The sequence below is a fragment of the Grampus griseus genome (genome assembly GCF_964374135.1).
Source record: "Grampus griseus genome assembly, chromosome: 2".
NCBI classification, from domain to species: Eukaryota; Metazoa; Chordata; class Mammalia; order Artiodactyla; family Delphinidae; genus Grampus; species Grampus griseus.
This window is the reverse complement of record NC_139018.1, coordinates 162,147,435-162,166,104: the sequence shown is the minus strand read 5'-3', so window position 1 is coordinate 162,166,104 and position 18,670 is coordinate 162,147,435. Positions and strand designations below refer to the sequence as shown.

Here is an 18,670-nt window from a genome sequence, read left to right as displayed (position 1 = left end):
GGAAATCAGCTCGGTGAGGCTCAAGAGGGAGGGGATATGGAGATATATGTATGCATATGGCTGATTCACTTTGTTGTACAACAGAAACTAACACAGTATTGTGAAGCAATTATACTCCAATAAAGATCTATTAAAAAAATAATAAAATTTAAAAAATAAAGTAAAAAATAAAATTTCCATAATTCAGAAATGTGATATAATTCAAAATCCAATGTAAATTCAGTAAGAATATTGACAAGATTGATTGACTGATTGATTGATTACAGATCTTGTAAGTTGAGTCTAAAATTTATATGAAGAACAAAAGCCCCAAAGTTCTCAAAACGCTTGTGAAGATGAAAAAGTAAAGAGGTTTGTTCTATAAACAACAATATTTCTTAGGAAGCTATAGTAATTAAGACAGTGTAATATACAATGTATCCATTCTTCCAAAAAGTCATTTGGATCATGTCACCCCCTTAATTAAAACCCTCCAGATACCTTTCTCTTGCCTTTAAGATAAGGCCCAAACTCCTTCAATGTTACATTTAGGGCCCTGTTTACCTCACCAGTCTCATCTCTCACCACTCTTCTTACCTTCAGTTACCCTTCAGAAGTCATGTTAAATATCATCTCCTCAAGCAAATGTTCCCTTGTCCTACTTAACAAGACCATGCACTTAGAGTTCTTTGCCTGAGTGGTTTTCTAAGTGCTGTCCTTTGTTAAGTGTCTGTCTCCCCTGCTACACACATTTCTCACACTTTTACATTAGCAGTGCTTAGAGCAGTACATAATAAATGCTCATATTAGGATTTGTGCTTATTGAATAAATTCATCTCACAAGAGCAGAAGGAAAATTTAACACTGGTTTTAGGCACAGAAAATGGACTGGACTTGGTGACCTTGTTTAGTTACCTGTAACAGAAGGGTAGAATCGCTCACCATAAAGCAAGTAATGTTGACGATTTACTTACAGAATAAAAAGGAAACATTGAATATTATAGAATGTACTAGATTCTGAGCTCCTTAGGAAGAGAGGGTAATTTTTTTTAAAATTCTTTGTAATTTTAGTGCTTAGCACAGGCCATAGGACATGATTAAATTCCCCACAAATATCTTTAGGAGGCCTTAGAATATGACGGATTCTTCTCTATAGCTTATGTTTCATGGTGGGCCCACAGTAAAGCAAGAAAATGATGATGTCTGAATCACCCTCTTGATCTTTACACAGGTATTCAATTTCAACATTTTTAACTGAGGTAACTGTGATTACAAGAAAGAAACATCAACCTGAAAACACAACTATGACTCTATCAATATATTGTCTTTTTGAACTACTGTTGTTAAATAAGTGACATGAAATAGATAAATGAGTATTTATCACTGTAATTCCCCCCAAACAACTGTCAAAAAGTTGATTAAAGCTGCGTCGGCAATACTGTACTTAATGTTCAAGAATATCCCGAAAGACGTATTTTTCAAGATAGTTATGAGGCATCATAAATAAAAACTAAATTAAAACTAAAGGCTCTAGTAACTAGGATTGCCTAAGAGTTCTGAAAATAGCTCTTTGACATGGTTTGCTTTACTAGATGAGAAAAGTTATAATGGTTTATATTCAAAATTCAAACCCTAAAACTTAACAAAGGGAGAAGAAACAAATACTTTTCTTTCTGAATTTTATAGGATATTTTTATGTGACTCTGAAATGACAGTGTAAATGCAATTCACTAAAAAATTGTAAATAGGTTAAAATCCATTCTGCAATTTTATTTACTTGCTTGAATCACTTCTTTGCATCATTGTCTCCATCATGTTTGCCTGGGACTTAACTGTTTCCATGTTAGACCATGTCTACCTTCTTCTATCATGCCAATTTGCTGCAATCAATCTTTCCCCCCATTCCAATGATTTTGTTATTTGAGCGAAAAAGATGAACAATGGCTTCCTAGATCTCAAAAAGCAGCCAATGTTTAAGAGAACTGCCCTTTGCTCACAGAGACTTAAGTCCTGGTTCTACTATTGCTGAGTCACACACCTAATTCCAGACACTCTCTCTCCACCCCCTTCCCCAACATCTCCCCTCACCCTTCCCTCTTCTCCTCTTGGTCCTATGGAGGCAATAACAGCCCTGACCTCATAGGATGGGTATAAGAATAAATTGAGATAATACATGTCGAGTTAAACCCAACATCTGGTACATATAAGGGCTCAGTAACTGATGGCCCTTTTTATTAAATTAGATACCATTTTCATTAAGTTGCAGCAACAATACATGACAGCTTGGTCCCAACAATCTTGTCATAATAAAGCACATGTGTACCTCTTCAGGGCATCCGTTGTCCACCCAGTCCTGCCGATGGCGATCAAATCCACTGGAACATCTTCAGAGAAGGCCACGTTGCAGATCAGAAAAGAAAGTATGGGGTGCAGAGTGGGGGTAGAAATTAAAAGAAAAAGATCGGTAAGTAGTTAATTCTAAAATCTGCACAACATAAACTTTCTTCTATAGAACTGTTAGCTGGAGCAGTGGAGAAGCATTTATGGAGGTCTGCGTAACGGACTACTCCTTAGGTAATCGTACTCTTATGGTTGCACGTGGCAATAAATCACGCCACTGAGGCTCACTGCACCGGGCAGAACACCTGGATGCCCACGCAAAGGTGAGACAGTAGCTATTCTATGAAGTTGGCTTTTCTTTTCCTCATACATATGTATTTTTCATTATCACAACGTGTGGATAAAATCTTTTGCAGGTATTTTTCAGATCTTTTTCTTTGTTTTAGTTAAATTTAAAAATTTAAGACCTGCAGTCACACAGACTCTTTCCCTATTGTGCAGTAAAAGCTTAGTAACTCAGCGGGTTTGGGGTGTTCAAACCCACGCATTCCAAAGAAAGAACTGGCCCTTGCCCAGCTCCTGGGAGATCACTTCTAATCCCCTGGAATATCCTGCCTGATAAAAGTGCCTTTGTATATCTTGGGTCTTGGGCTATGTTAGATCATACTAACAATATGATTTATGGTGAATGTCTGTTTTTATTCGCCTGGAGCCCTGGGCCACGTTGCATCCATTTGACCCCTGGGGGCACTGGAGATGAGAGATAAAGTTAGTCATGCAGAATTTCGTACCTACGTGATGGCCCTCAGTAAAAATCCTGGACGGTGATGAGCCTGGATAAGCTTCCTTGAGTGGCAACACTTGGTGTGTGTTTTCACAAATAGTTGCTGGGAGGATTATGGGCCAACTCCACTGTGGGAGGATGACCGGAAGCCGTGCCTGGTCACGGCTGGACTCTGCCCTACGTTCCTTCCCTTTGCTGATTTTATTCTGTATCCCTTTGCTGTAATAAATGGCAACCTTGAGCATAACAGCTTTGCTGAGTTCTGTGAGTCCTTGTAGTGAATCAGTGAAGTTGAGTGTGTTCCTGTGGGTCGCTACCAGCGCTACGATTAGGTCACGTCTAAAAGGTCAAATTCAGCAAGCACTGGGTTGATGAGATTTTGCTCACTCCCACTCTCTTTCTTGACTCAAATCATTTTCTGCGCCCCCTACCTATCCAGCTACAGTTCATTCACTTTTCAAGACCCAGAAATTACTACCCAGAGCCCATTCGGATAAAGCTTCATCATTGCTGTGATCATCTCTCACTTTACTATTTAACTTTTCTCGTTTACATAAAATTTCATGGCTTTATGTCTTATTTACCAAACTTGATTGTGAACATTTTAAAGTCAGGGCCAGTGTTATATTTGATCATACCTAGTATATCTGACATATGATTTCTTTTTCATATTAGAAACTTTAAATATTTTTACCAGTTTATGAAAATTAAGGATTTGCACTGCCCCTGAATTTTAATATATTAATATATATATACTTATATATAATATATATGAATAACTATCAATCTAAATAGATATTTATCTTTTTTTCAAAATAAATGGAGGCTTTTGGTCATAGTTTCTTATAGGCTGTTCAACTTTGGTCTTATTTTTCCTAGAGCGCTACTTTACAACTTTTTTTTCACTTGTTTTGCAATGAATCTACACGATTTTTTATAAGAATCCCTGCCAGAGATCAGGTACCATGGCATGAATGAGCACAATTTAATTCAAGTGGAATGTGAAAACAGCTCGACTGTCAACAAAAAAGACCATATTTATCATTCTGCCCGGACATGATCTGTTAGAGCTCAGCTATTTCATACCTACCATCTGTGTTGAACAAGCTTAAGTGTGGAATAAACATCAGTGTGTGATCTGGCATCCCGAGTTTGAGAGTCCCCAGTTGGTCAAGGCTATCTCTGGTTACCCAAAGAGATTCTGCCGTTTAGAGTCCAATTCCAGATGAATTAGACGGCTGTTGCCTCTTTTTTTTTTTCTTCCCTTCAAGTTTACTTAAATATTGAAAAGTATACTGACATTCTCTTCTGCAAGATGGGAATATATCGATTTTCTACAAAGAATATATTTTGGGAGCCATCCGACAAGTTATTAAATGCAACAGATAATTTTTAAAATGCAGTTTGTCTTTACTTACTCCATTCTAGATGTATTCAAAGCCAGTGGGAAATAGCAACTTTTAGCTTATATTATAACAAGACAGTACCAAATCTTAAATTATGAGTCAATTTTATCTTAAGTAATTAGTCCCTTAAATTATTACATTAATCCCAGAGAAAAGTACAGAAACACCGCAGTTTGCTTGAGTTATTAAATAATCTCTCAATTATAGTGTGTGAAATTAGGTTCTACTGAAAATATGTAATTCAATTAACTAATCCATTCATTTATTTATTCACACTGCAGCTTACTAACTGCTAGGGTGGGAAGGATTGAGAATGGCAAAACACAAATAAGGTTTGGTTTGAAAAATTCATATATTTTTGTACCTTACGGCGCCTTAAAAAATTAACACAACAGAACCCTGCCTTTCAGCATTTTATTTTATAACCCAGTAGTTTAAATAACATCGAAAACCTATTATAAATGAAAGTGTGTGTGTGTGTGTGTGTGTGTGTGCGTGGGTTGTATAAATCATCAAGAAAAGCTACCTTTCTATTATTTCTGAATTCTAAATAAATAAAAAATCACTTTTGAGAACACCTTCCTCTCTCCACTGAGCTGCTGTGTCGTTTTTCTGTAACATCACGACATTAACCATGTCATACTCCAGAATGTTGATTTCCAGTGTTCTCAGAGAGGCTCTCCTGACCTGGAATCACCTGGTGTTCCTGCTGAAATGCAAATTCCTGGATCTAACTGGATAAGATTCTCCCACAACTTGGGCCCAGTAATTTTCACTGTAAACAGGTGCCCCAGGTGATCCTCACCACACTGAAATGGGAAAACCACTGCCTTCCTGTAAGCTATGGCAATACTGCAGGCCCCTTCACACTCCACCAGCCCATCTCCTGTGCCTTATTACACCTCCCTGAAAGTGTACTCTTCCAGTCTCTACCTTTGAACACGCTATTACCTATGTCTGGGATACCTTCCTTGTCTCCAATTAGTAAACCCAATTCAACTCAAGACTTACCTCCTCCCAGCAGCATTTCCTTTTCCTCTCACCCAGAAGAGTTAGCACACCTTTTTCAATGCCTCTCAATACCAAGTGCTGGTGTTTGTTATTACTTGGTTGCTTTCAAGCTTCTTGTACTCACAAGACTTTGGAGGGAACACGGTTCAAATGAAGATTCTGGGCTCAAACTGCTTGAGTCACAGTTTTGGCTTGGGCACCAAATAGGCATGTGATCTTAGGCAAGTTATTTTCCTATCTAAGCTGGTTTCCTCATCTATAAAACGAGGTAAGGGAGGTTAGGTAAGGATTAAAAGTAGACTGTTGTACAGTCAACATTTAGTAAATATCAGCTGTTTTTAATACCTAAGGAATGTCTTTGTAGAATGTATGTAGCAAGGTTGACAACTGTTGAAAATGAGTAAGTAGGACTTCAACTGTATAGATAGGATTTAGAAAATGTTTAGGAATTAATGCTGTGTCCCATGTTAATGTGAAATGTGTTTTACACTTGAAGTCCCTTATTATCATATTTGGGAATTAGTATTACAGAATCTTGTGAGTGAAAATCTAAGCTGCTTTCAAATATGGAGCACATCTTTATTCAATATTTATAAATAGAGATTATGTGGTTTTGTAAATATTCCTTAAGAATTGATTTTGACAGTCTGAGCTCCTAACCACAATAGATTTCCAATGTTTCTATTTTCAAGTTATTCCCCTCTTCTCACTATTACCTAATTCCAAAACGAATCATTAGAGAGCTCTACTTCCAGTTAATTGTATTATTTTCCACTCAGTTTCAATGGGATGTTGATTTCAAAGCCCTCAGGAGCCATATTAAGTGAACCCCATTTAATAAGGCAGCCTAGAAAAGAATTCTCCTAGCTTGCAGCGTCTATCCAATCATGAGATTAAAGCGTAAATCTTGTCACATCTCTAGCTTACCTGTTTTGTGGAAAGGGTTTTAGAAATAAAACTTATTTTGCAAAGGTAATATATACAGATGAAGAAAATAGAGTAAATGTTAAAATACATACACAAGGATTAAAAATGAAGTCCATGTCTTTCTACACAATTGAACATGTGTCATTTCACCAGTGAGATGAAACATCTACAAAAGAAAATTTAGGAGAAAAACTTCACAGAAACCCGAGACCCAGTTAGGAATTAGTTTGGAGATCGGGGGTCAGCATGTTTTTTGTAAAGAACAAGGTAGTAAATACTTTAGACTTTGTAGGCTATATAGTTTCTGTCCTAACTGCTCACCTCTGCGGTTGTAGCTCAAAAGCAGCCACAGACAAATGCATAAAAAAATGGGTGTGGCTGCGTTTCAATAAAACTTTATTTACAAAGCCAGGAAGTGGGTCCAATTTGGCCCACTTGCTGTAGTTTCCTGACCTGTTATCTAAAAATAAAGATCTTTAAAATTCTGAAGACTAGAATACCTCATCAAAGTGTCTGATGATTTAAATGGTCCATGCAGCCTTGGGTGTACTTATTGGCATGCTATCTTAATGGAAAAATCAATTGCATATTTAGTAAGTTTTCTTGCCATCGTCTGCAAAAGTGTGAAAAATGATCCTCCAGCATCAAAAAAAATGGAAAATGCTTAAAAAATGAAGTATTTTAGAAGAGAAACAAGTATAATGATAAACATCTGTGATTATAACTAACTAATAACATTTATCTTAACCATGAGTCTGGAGCGTAAGATATGGCAAAATCAATTTGTTTTGAAATACCGAAAAAATTTCATTGGAAAGGTAGGTCATAAAATTTACAATGCTGATTGCAATAATCATTATTATCAACAGAATATTAGAAAAATATCATATCTCATTTCCCATATGAGGCATGCTTGTTCCTAATTGGCCTCAGGCATGAGACGGATGATTTTACTGCTAAAAACACTTCTCCTAAAATCAAGAAACTTGAGCTTAAAGTTTTTCAGAATTTTCATGCCTGAACCACTCAGTACAAAGAGCTCTGGGAATAACAGGTGAATTTAAGCACACAGTAATCTATTACAGAGACAGTACTATAGGACAAATTATGAAATTTCACATCATTATAATATGCAAGGGTATGCAGCATGTTTTCTTTTAATAAAAGCTCTTGATATTAGTTGTAGCTCAGAATCATAATCCAATGCCAACAAGAATAGTTATCTGCAGAACGCAGGAACTTTGCTTTGGAGATGAGTTTTGGATGGAAAACTGGGGTCAAATCATCTGATATCTGATATCCAGAACCTTGTCATTTTACAGCTGTGGCATCTTGCAGAGCTGCAGGTTTTATAAAATAAAGGCTTAATTTTTCTTTAGATTTCTAGAATCTAGAGTAGCCCTAACATGTCTTTAAAAGTATAACACCAGGGTCTTTTATCCTTCCAATTCTTTTATCTCATTAAAAAAATTCACATCTGATTTCTCTTTCCTTCCAAACTATTGGTTAAAAAGATATTTTTTTAACTTTTTGGTTTTTATTTCCCCTATCTTTCAATGAAAAATATTTTCAAAAGGGAAAAACATTTTTGTAATTGGCTTTCCATGCTGGAGTTCTTTCTTCCTCTGAGTGTCACCTCCTGATTACAAGTCTGTTTTCAGTTTTGGAGTGTGTAAGGTAGGAAAGAATTGATGTTGGGAATGAAGCTACATTATTTAGCCTTATCTGGAAGTAAGCTGATCTTTTCAAAAATCATTATGATTAAAAGGCATTACTGATGTTGGCAAAATATCCTCATTTATGCACTGTTAATACTTTAAGGGAATGAAGGACATATGAAAGTAGACTTAGATATGCCATGAAATAGTGATGCATAAAAACAGTCAGTTATGCACTGGACAATCCAGTAAACTCATTTTAGGGCCAAATAATTAGTAATGGGCTGGTGCTGTGAACTTTCAGCATGTTTTAATCAGGGAGATGCTGACTCTACCCAGATTATTAGATATCTGAGTACTTATTTTATAGCTACATTAAAAAGTTTCTTAAAATACTACTTAGAAGGGGCAAGAGAATGAAGTATTCACCCATATGGAAACAGTTAAAAGCTATTTGATTCAAAAGACTTGGACTGACTTGTTGCAATACTAATCTCACAGTAAAATTCAGTTGTTATCTTTGTTCTACCTAACTTTTACGTGCTGCTAGTGGCTATTGAAATATGGCTCAGGGAATTTTAAATGGTGCGAGTTTGGCTGTGTATTGACTTAAATAATCCTTCATTACAGAGCATCATATAATCTCTGTATTTACAAGTTTAAGCCTGATGTTCGGACATTGTGGTTGTTATTTTTTAAAAACCAGCAGTAGATGAAATAGTTAAATCTGAATTCCTCAACGACTTCCAGCTTTGTGCTGATTCACCTGCATGAAGGGGGTGTGACTGCATTAGCAATATGAAGTATGCAATTTCAGAAATCTTCCAATTCTATCAAAAACCAGATTACTCCAATGTAGTTTCTTAAACTTTTTGAAATAAACCATATCAAGAAATATAGTTAACATCAAGTGTTCAGACATTTATATATCTGGTTATGTGTGTATGGTTGTGTGTTTGTGTACGCTGAAACTAAATATTTATTGTGATGTTTCTTTTTTTCCCTCTAAACATACAAATAAAGCACAGAGATATTTGTATTCCATTTCATTAATAAAAATGCTGGTTGCAACCCACTGGGTAATTGATAGCATGACCCTCCTGAATTGCAACCCTCAGTTTGAATAATACTATCCTAATAGTTTAAAATTTTAATCATATTTATGCTTTAAATAGTATTGCCTGGTTTGTAAAACAATCATTTTAATTGAAAATTACAGAAAAGTATAAAAACAGAAATTAAAGTAGGTAATATCCCAACGCTAAGATATTGTTAGTTTTATTTTCCAACCAATCTTTATTTAACATATAATTATATATACTTATGTATTAATCAAATTGGAATCATAACATGTGATAACACTTTTCTACAGTTAATATGATAATCTGGGCATTTTTCCATGTCCATAAATATCCCTTGAGAGTTAATTTTTAATGACAGCATATACTTCATTATATGGCTTGATAAAAATTTTATTGCATGCTATATAGGAAAGTTGTTAAAAGAGTAAATTCTGTGAGCTATCATAAAAGAAAATTTTTTTCCTTTTTTTCTTTCCTTTTTTTGTATCTATATGAGAAGATGGATGTTAGCTTAACCTGCTGTGGTAAACATTTCACAATATATGTAAATCAAACTATTATGCTGGAAGCCTTAAAATTATTTGGTGATGTATGTCTATTATTTCTCAATAAAACTGGAAAAAATTATTCAACTTTTATATGAGCACACGTATGTTATTTTAACCCTTATAAAAATACATACCACCATTCTTTTTGCAACTTGATGGATTAAAAGTGACAGTCATGCTTTAATTAGCATTTCTTTATTACAGGTGAGGTGAAATGTTAAACCATGTTTATTGACAATTCGTATGTCTGTCTATATCTTTGAGTGTATATTCATTTCTTTTACTCATTTTATTCAATTGGGCTATTTTTTTATAGTGTGTCTATAAAATAAGGCATTAAATTTCTGTTAAATATATCATCTGTCTGTAATTTGCCATTCAATTCAAAATGATTTTTTTTTTTTTTGCCATACAGTGGTTTGTATCTTTACACTGTGAAGTTTTTCAACATTTTCTTCAAGATTCCTTTCTTTGCCTTTTGCTCAGAGAGGCCTCCGTTACATTGGCATTAAGTAAAATTTGCCATAATCTCTCCTAGTGAGTTCATTATTTCATCCTTTGCTTTCTTTAATCTACTCTAAATTTATTGTGGTATATGGCATGATGCTATAACCAAATCTAAAGAGACAAATTTTATTCAGATTGATGGCTAAGAGTCCCAGGATCTCTTAGCCATCCTTGAACAAGAGATCTTTATCCATCGTTTGGAATTGCATGTTTAATCACATAATAAACTCATATGCTAAGGTCTATTTCTGAAATTGTATAATCTTCCATCGATGGCCTTGTTTCTTCTTGTACAATTCCTATAATGATTTCATTATTACAGTTTTATCTAATGATTTATCTAAACTTAGTTTAAGTCTGCCTTCATTGAACTTATTTTACAATTTTTTCTTGAGTTGTCTCACTCTTTATTCTTCCCTGTGATTTTTATAATTATAGTCTGATGTCCAAATAATAATGTTATTGATGGAATTGATGTGGAAATAATTGACATCTTAATATATTCTAGCTTCCCATCCATTAAAATGTTTATTCAGGTGCCTCATCAAACTTTCATTATTTCCTTTACATGGAACCTACACATCATTAAGTTTGTTAGTAACTATTTTATCTATTTTTGCTACTGTTAAGGAGCTTTAACCATTGCATTTTCTAAATGGTTATTTCTGACATGGAAAGCTATTGACTTCTGTGTATTTTGTATCTGACTCCTTTACTTACAAATAATAACTTTGCTTCTCCTTTCCAATAGTCATGTCTCTTATTTGTTTCTTTTCTCCGTGTGTTAACCAGAGTTATAGAATTCTGGTACATAATAGTGGGAATCACACCCATGCCTTCTTCCTTATTTTAATGGGAATGTCTCTGGGGCATTAATGTTTAGTATATTTTTTCCACTGTTTGAAATAATATTTGTTATCATGTTAATATGCATATTTCGATTTCAGTCTGCTAACATTTTTACTTAGAAAAAAATGTTGGATTTTATTAAATATATTCCCATCTATCAAGATGACTAAATGATTTTCAATACCAGTGCTATAAATGGCATTAATAGATTTCTTTAAACCAAAACATGTTTGTATTCATTAAGTAAATTATTTGGCCATGTTTTAATTAGTTTGACTTTGTTAACTATAATGCAATATCTCTATGAATAATCTATAGCTAACATCCTACATAACGATGAAAGACTGAATGTTTTTCTCCTAAAATTAGAAACAAGACAAAATGGCTACTCTCAGTACTTCTAATCAGCAGCGTACTGTACAGTTTGAAGAGGCAAAGTTAGAACCCAAGAAGGTGAAGCTTTGGCAAAATAATCAAATCATTAACAGCTTCCTGCCTCTCATCTTCCTTGTATGAACGTAAAGTAAAATAAGTCAACTCATAGCTTGATTAAGTGGCAAAAACAAGGCAGCCACAGCAGACTTTAGAAGAATTACTGAACTGCTGAGACTTATAACAACCCTCATTAGAGATACAAAGTAATATTTGTTATGATGTTGGAAAGCTGAAAAGCTAATGACTTCAATACTACAATGACAAAGTCAGCCAGAACCCAAGGGACACCTTAGGGTTTAATGTTCAGAGACAAGTGGGTAAACTTTTTGAGTAGGGTGGAAATCATAAGCTACTAAAAAGACAAAAATTGCAGGTATTCCGCTTTTTGAGACACTGGGATTCGTATATATCACCAGACGAAACCAGACATCTCTGGTCATTGAGCCATCTGTCAATATAGTCGGCTTAAGAAATGATCTGCTCTAGGATTTCCAGAAGAGGGTAGCCGCTGGGGCTTAGGGGAAACTGAGACACAAACAACAACAAAGACTCAGCATTTTCATTTGCTTTCTACCAACTCCTTTTCAAATTTCTAACATACTTAGTTTGCTTGCCTTCTGTTTTATTGAAGCCCCTGTTACCATTCCATCTGATTCACCTCTTCTGTGAGACTTAACCCAGGCTGTGCTCCCAGGGAAGCGTCCTCTCATGGAGGACTATCCTTCTCCCAAGTGCAACCTCCAATCAAGATTACAGTGCCCAGCTTGAGAACAGAACATTTACTAGATGTTAAAATTTACACACTTAGAGATGAATACAAAGTCTTCAGTTTACCAAAGGCTATTACCATTTAAAATCAAACTTGTTATCCCAACCGTGTGAATAAAATATTCCTTTACTGACTGATCTTAAATATGGCTTTGGCGACTTGCCAGAATCTGGCTGCGAACACATTTTAACAGTTTGGCTTCTTATTTATGAAAGATTTCAACTCCTTTAGAAACACCATAATTCTTCAAAGAACATATATGGTAATCTGAGGCTGAGGTATGGTAATTGAAGGCAGACTATGACAATTAAATAGATAGTTCATTTTGTTTCTTCAAATTATATACACATGAATAAGATGTTACATAGTTTTTATCTTAGAAAAAGGAAGATTATATTTATTGGCAATTATTCCTAACAGCAAAATTAATCATTTTTGTAGCTTTTAGAATATTTGTGTAAAGTGAGTATTCCATTTAAAAAACAATGGTCTTTTCCCACCTAAGTGTGCAACTTCTGGAGTCCTGTATTTGGGCAGCATTCTAGCACATTCTGAAGAATCTGGGAGCACAGCACATTGTGTCACATTAGAAAAGAGAACTCCCCTTGCCACATTCAACTCCCTTTCTGAATTCGGGCACCAAGAGCAATGGAGTCTCTAGACTTAAATGAATAATTAACTTGATTAATAATTTCAACATGCTATTGGGGCACTGCCAGGGAAAAACAAAACAAAACATCATCTCACTTACTATGGGTATAATGAGGAAAAGAAGAGGAAGGAAGTGGAGGTTATTGACGTCATTCGATCATGTCGTAGTTGACATGTGTTCAATAACTGTCAGTTATGTAATTCTCACCCGAATCTGGCAGTATTCCTTACATGTATTCCCATTTGACTACTGCAAAAAATTGAGGCTGCATTATTTAGTGGAAAGAGCATAAGCTTCAGAACTGCAAACATAAAATTAGGTTCAGGTCTTGACTCTGCCATTGATTGATGTGATCCACCTCCAAGTTATTACTGGAGATTACGGGGTGAGATCTATGGCGAGTTATTGTTGGAGGTTCAGTTTCTGTAAACTGGAGATTGTAAAATCTACCTTCACTGGGTGAGGATTAAATGAGATAATATAGATGAAGTACCCTTCCAGTGTTTGACATAGTGAGTGCTCAATAAATATGTTATTTTATGCTTTATTACCATTCATAGCACCTAGCACAGGTCGAAAAATGCCTATTGGGAAAAAAACATATTGTAACCTAACCAGTTACTGATATAACTGAAAATCTATAAAATATCCTTCAAGCACTGACCCAGCTTCTTTAGCCACAAAAATTAGGTATATAAAACAAAGAGGACAAATCTTTTCTTTTTGATGAATGAATTCTTCCAGAATCTAAAAATTCCTTGCCCAGCACTCAACTTTGCTATTTTGGTAGAACAGAAGTGAGAGTTGAGTCCTCAGGGAAAGAAAAAAAAAATTCTTCCTCATGGCTGTGAGCCATTGAAGCAAACATCCAGTTATAAATAAAACCCCTGGACATTTCTGGATTCTGATTTTTGACACCCTTTCTTAAAACTTCTTGATTTCAGACCAAATATTATGCTTAAATGGCACTTTCAAATGCATAGAAGTGGACAGAAAGAGCAGTGACTTTTACTTTGCTGTTGGCTCCGGAAAAGGAACATAAAGTCTTGCAGGTTTAGGTGTGCCATGCCTCTGTAAAATGCTATCCTTCTGCCAGTAAATTTTTATTCCATGGTGCTCAGAGATTAATGGCTCCTGGTCTTTCAGAGCTGTCTGTCTTCCTCAGGAACATCAATGTTGCATGAATCAACTCACCTCTGTTCTGCCAAGATAGCAAAGTCGGGCTTGGGTAAGGAACCAGAAATCCCTTCGAGGAGATGATTATCTATCTCATCAAAGAAAGGTCTCTATCCCAATTTAATTTTTTTTTACTATAAAAAGTTTCAGAATTTTACTTGGAATGCTGAGATTTATAGAGAAACAGATAAGATGGTATTTCTAGTTTCTCAGAGAACCATAGGATGAACTTTTCTTTATCCTCGTTTACCATTTGGGAAAGTACTATAAGGGAATAAAAGTGACATCTGTCATCATCTCTCCAGGAACGGGAACCAGTAAACCGTCCCAGACAAATCAATCTCTCTCTCCCCCTCCTCTCTGCCTCTGCCACCATTCCTTAAGAGATAAAGTGTTTCTAATCACAGCGCATTTGGGTCCTCGCAAATGATCTGTAGAAAGAATGGGTGAAATAGGAAGATTAGTATTTTAAACTAGGAAAACCTGTATTAATCACGGATTTTTAAGCCCTGTCCGGAGTTCAGGGTTTAGTTTGGCAGAGGCCTTCAATGACTGCTGTAGCGAGTGAGGAGGAGATGGGAGGGCCTGGCTATGAACCCGCTATAAGATATAATTTTATCTGTTTTGTATTTGAAGTTTCTGCTTTTCAAAAATGTTTCTCCTGCTTAAGAAGAAAAAGTTTGAAAACCATTTTATTAAATCATTTGTATACCTCATCCCATTAATTAATCTAGGCTTGTTATCATTATATTTTACAATGTAATTAAATCTTTTAGACAAGTACTATGAGCTCATTTAAAATATGGTAATATAACTTTGACAGGGCACTCCGAGAAGCAACTTTTTCTCTCTTTTTCTCTCTGTATGTCCCTAGAAGATGTAATTTAAGGCATTTTAATACCAGACAATAATACCTGAGTGAATCTTATAATGACCAGCAGAACACTGTCTTTTAAAAGATATTTGCTTAATGATTTCTGATAGTGCACTTCTATTTCCTTCAAGAGATATTATACTTGTGAGATAACTTTTCTAAGATCCAGGTTAAATTAGAGTATCTCTCATACATGTGTGGCAGTCCATATTTGTTTACATTAATCATTCAAACTTGAAAATAGTCATTGCTCCATTTCATCAATTTATTTGCTCAAGGAACATATTTCTCCATGCATATCTTCGGCTCACGGGAAACTCAGCTTTATCTTCTAAAGTCTTAAGAGTGATTATTCCAAGTAGAAGTAAATTGATTTCGGTGGAAACACTTCCAAGATTTCTAGACTTTGCTGTAATGTTACATAAGATGATTTCCTTATTATTTTAAAACTGCATGTTTAAGTATTTTGAAATATATCCCATCTATCTACATTTGAGTTCAATTTGCCACTTGAAGTCTAGATTGTAATATCAATGCTTAAAAAAATAATAAGTATAATTTTGTAGTGGCTTTTAGTATACATAAAGCTTTGATTTCTTTTAAAATTTTTATTCTTTTTTCTTCATTATACATCTTTGAACTCACCTGGAAGGGTCTGTTTCTAAGACTATACCAAGCCCAGGTCCTTATGTAGATTACCAACAATGTATTAGTAAATTCTTTCCACTTTAAGAAATGATACTGGGGCTTTCCTGGTGGTGCAGTCGTTGAGAGTCCGCCTGCCGATGCAGGGGACACGGGTTCATGCCCTGGTCCGGGAAGATCCCACATGCCGTGGAGCGGCTGGGTCCGTAAGCCATAGTGGCTGAGCCTGCGCGTCCGGAGCCTGTGCTCCACAACGGGAGAGGCCACAACAGTGAGAGGCCCACGTACCGCAAAAAAAAAAAAAAAAAAAAAAAAAAAAAGAAATGATTCTGGTCATAAAAGAGTGTTCTGCTTCCTTCCTTTATTCTATATCAGATTTGTCAGGCATATAAAATATCAAATTACTAAATGCTAATTCTATTAGAGTTTTATGCAGCTCATGTGTACAAATGTTCTATGTCCCATTAAAGGCAGCAAAAAGAAGGATTTTAAGAATTTGGGTGTGAAGCAATTTTCTGCTTCATAAAATACAGTTAGTGTCGCCTTATGTTTACAGAAGCATTCTTGGATGTGTAGATTTTTCTTCAGATTTGCTTTTAATGAAACTGACTTAGTATTCCAGAGCACCCCTTTAACCCAGATCGAAAAAAATATTTATAGCAAAAGCTATATAAGCATAAGGAGAATGGATATCTAGACCTGAATCTTCATGTTGATAGTTCAGAAGACCCATTAATTCAACATTCTCAAAATCTTCTTTATTATTCATTTTCAAACACTATTATATTCATTTGACCTGGTCCTTCATTTGCTGTTTGTCATTTCCTTAGGTGGTAACTATTAGAATCACCTCATTTATCCCAGTGTCACTGTTTACTTCATTAAACCCTTCAAAACCAGACAGTCAATATTTTCTTCCAAAATAATTTATTGTGAATACATATTTTACTTTTTCTTCTGATTAATCAACATATTTGTTATATGTTTTCCATTTGTCTGGCAAACTTTTCTTGTAAATGGCCAGATAGTAAATACTTCAGGCCTGTGGCTCTTGTGATCTCTGTCAGAGGAATTCCTTTATGGAGAATAATTGAACTTAACCTAGGAATTCTAGCTATGCCTTAGGTCCTGAACACACAAATGCAGTTAAAACTTAGACAATAGCAAGGATTTCCATAATGGTGTTAGGTAGGGTGACCATATAATTAACTTATAGGGCGAACCACTACACTTTTGAGAGAGAAAGAAATAGGGCATAGGGACCATAGGCCTAAAGCAGACCTGTGGTGAGAAAACTGGGCATATGGCATTTAGGGCATAATCCTTAATTATGCCCATAATGCCCTGATCCTTATACTTCACAGACATTTCTAGTTACAAATTCTGTGCTCAACTTCCGTAAGTCTTTCTAGTCAAGTTTTCTAGTATATTTATCTCTTACCATGTTCACTTTATTTTAGACAATCTAGGTTTATGCTTGCATACAAAAATTTAAGTCTCTGAGGTATTTTATGCCCCTTCCTCTGAAATATAACATAAAGGATTATTCTCTTTTGTCATAGACTGAGAATATAGGTCCATTTCAGCTCCATCTTCTGATATATGAGTAGAAAACACACGCAGAAAGCAATACAGGACTAACTCTCCGATATGAAATAAACTCTTCTTTTTTTTTCTTGCGGTATGCGGGCCTCTCACTGTTGTGGCCTCTCCCGTTGCGGAGCACAGGCTCCGGACACGCAGGCTCAGCGGCCATGGCTCACGGGCCCAGCTGCTCCGCGGCATGTGGGATCTTCCCGGACCAGGGCACGAACCCGCATCTCAACCCGGGGCACGAACCTGGACTCTCAACCACTGCGCCACCAGGGAAGCCCCTGAACTAAACTCTTTATATGCCATTTTTGCTGCATGAAATCTTAACAGATAATGCACACGTCTTTTTTTCCCTTGAGAATTCTACCTATGTGCTATTTTTATTACTTTCTCCAATTCACAGTTTTTACTTTTTTCATGGGGACTCTAGCTTGCCAGTTATGCACTTTGCACAAATATAACCTCGATTATTATTAAACAAAACTTTATATGTATCTTTTAAAACAAATTATTCAGATAAGTTTTCAGTAGAGGTTAGTGTAAATATGCTAATAAACCCCCTAAAGTAGGCAAGGGGAGGGACATCTGCTTTGGATTGCTCATCCAGTGCGTGAACATTCTTAGCAAGACCACATGTGCTAAGAGTAGGCATAAAAGCCTAATAGAGAAATTCCAACCCTAGAATTTATTTTTCCCTTCATCTCTCCAACCACGTATCCTTCAAAAATTTTTATTTTATTTTTTTAACATCTTTATTGGAGAATAATTGCTTTACAATGGTGTGTTAGTTTCTGCTTTATAACAAAGTGAATCAGCTATATATACACATATATCCCCATATCCCCTCCCTCTTGTGTCGCCCTCCCACCCTCCCTATCCCACCCCTCTAGGTGGACACAAAGCACCGAGCTGATCACGCTGTGCTATGCGGCTGCTTCCCACTAGCTATCTATTTACATTTGGTAGTGTATATATGTCCATGCCACTCTCTCACTTCGTCCCAGCTTACCCTTCCCCCTCCCCGTGTCCTCAAGTCCATTCTCTACATCTGAGTCTTTATTCCTGTCCTGCCCCTAGGTTCTTCAGAACCTTTTTTTTTTTTTTTTTTTTTTTTTAGATTACAGATATATGTGTTAGCATATGGTATTTATTTTTCTCTTTTTGACTTACTTCACTCTGTATGACAGTCACTAGGTCCATCCACCTCACTACAAATAACTCAGTTTCGTTTCTTTTTATGGCTGAGTAATATTCCATTGTATGTATGTGCCCCATCTTCTTTATCCATTCATCTGTTGATGGATATTTAGGTTGCTTCCATGTCCTGGCTGTTGTAAACAGAGCTGCAATGAACATTGCGGTACATGACTCTTTTTGAATTATGGTTTTCTCAGGGTATATGCCCAGGAGTGGATTGCTGGGTCGTATGGTAGTT

At 35.7% G+C, this 18,670-nt stretch overlaps 1 protein-coding gene across 3 annotated transcripts in view; it reads right to left on the bottom strand.

Moving 5' to 3' along the window:
• PLXDC2 (plexin domain containing 2) overlaps positions 1-18,670 on the bottom strand; it is a 415,558-nt gene that overhangs the window by 73,103 nt on the left and 323,785 nt on the right. For all 3 annotated transcript variants that reach the window (XM_082647894.1, XM_082647893.1, XM_082647892.1), the window contains one exon: positions 2,303-2,363. In XM_082647894.1, coding sequence (XP_082504020.1) covers positions 2,303-2,363 — 61 coding nt within the window. The remainder of the gene's footprint in view (positions 1-2,302; positions 2,364-18,670) is intronic.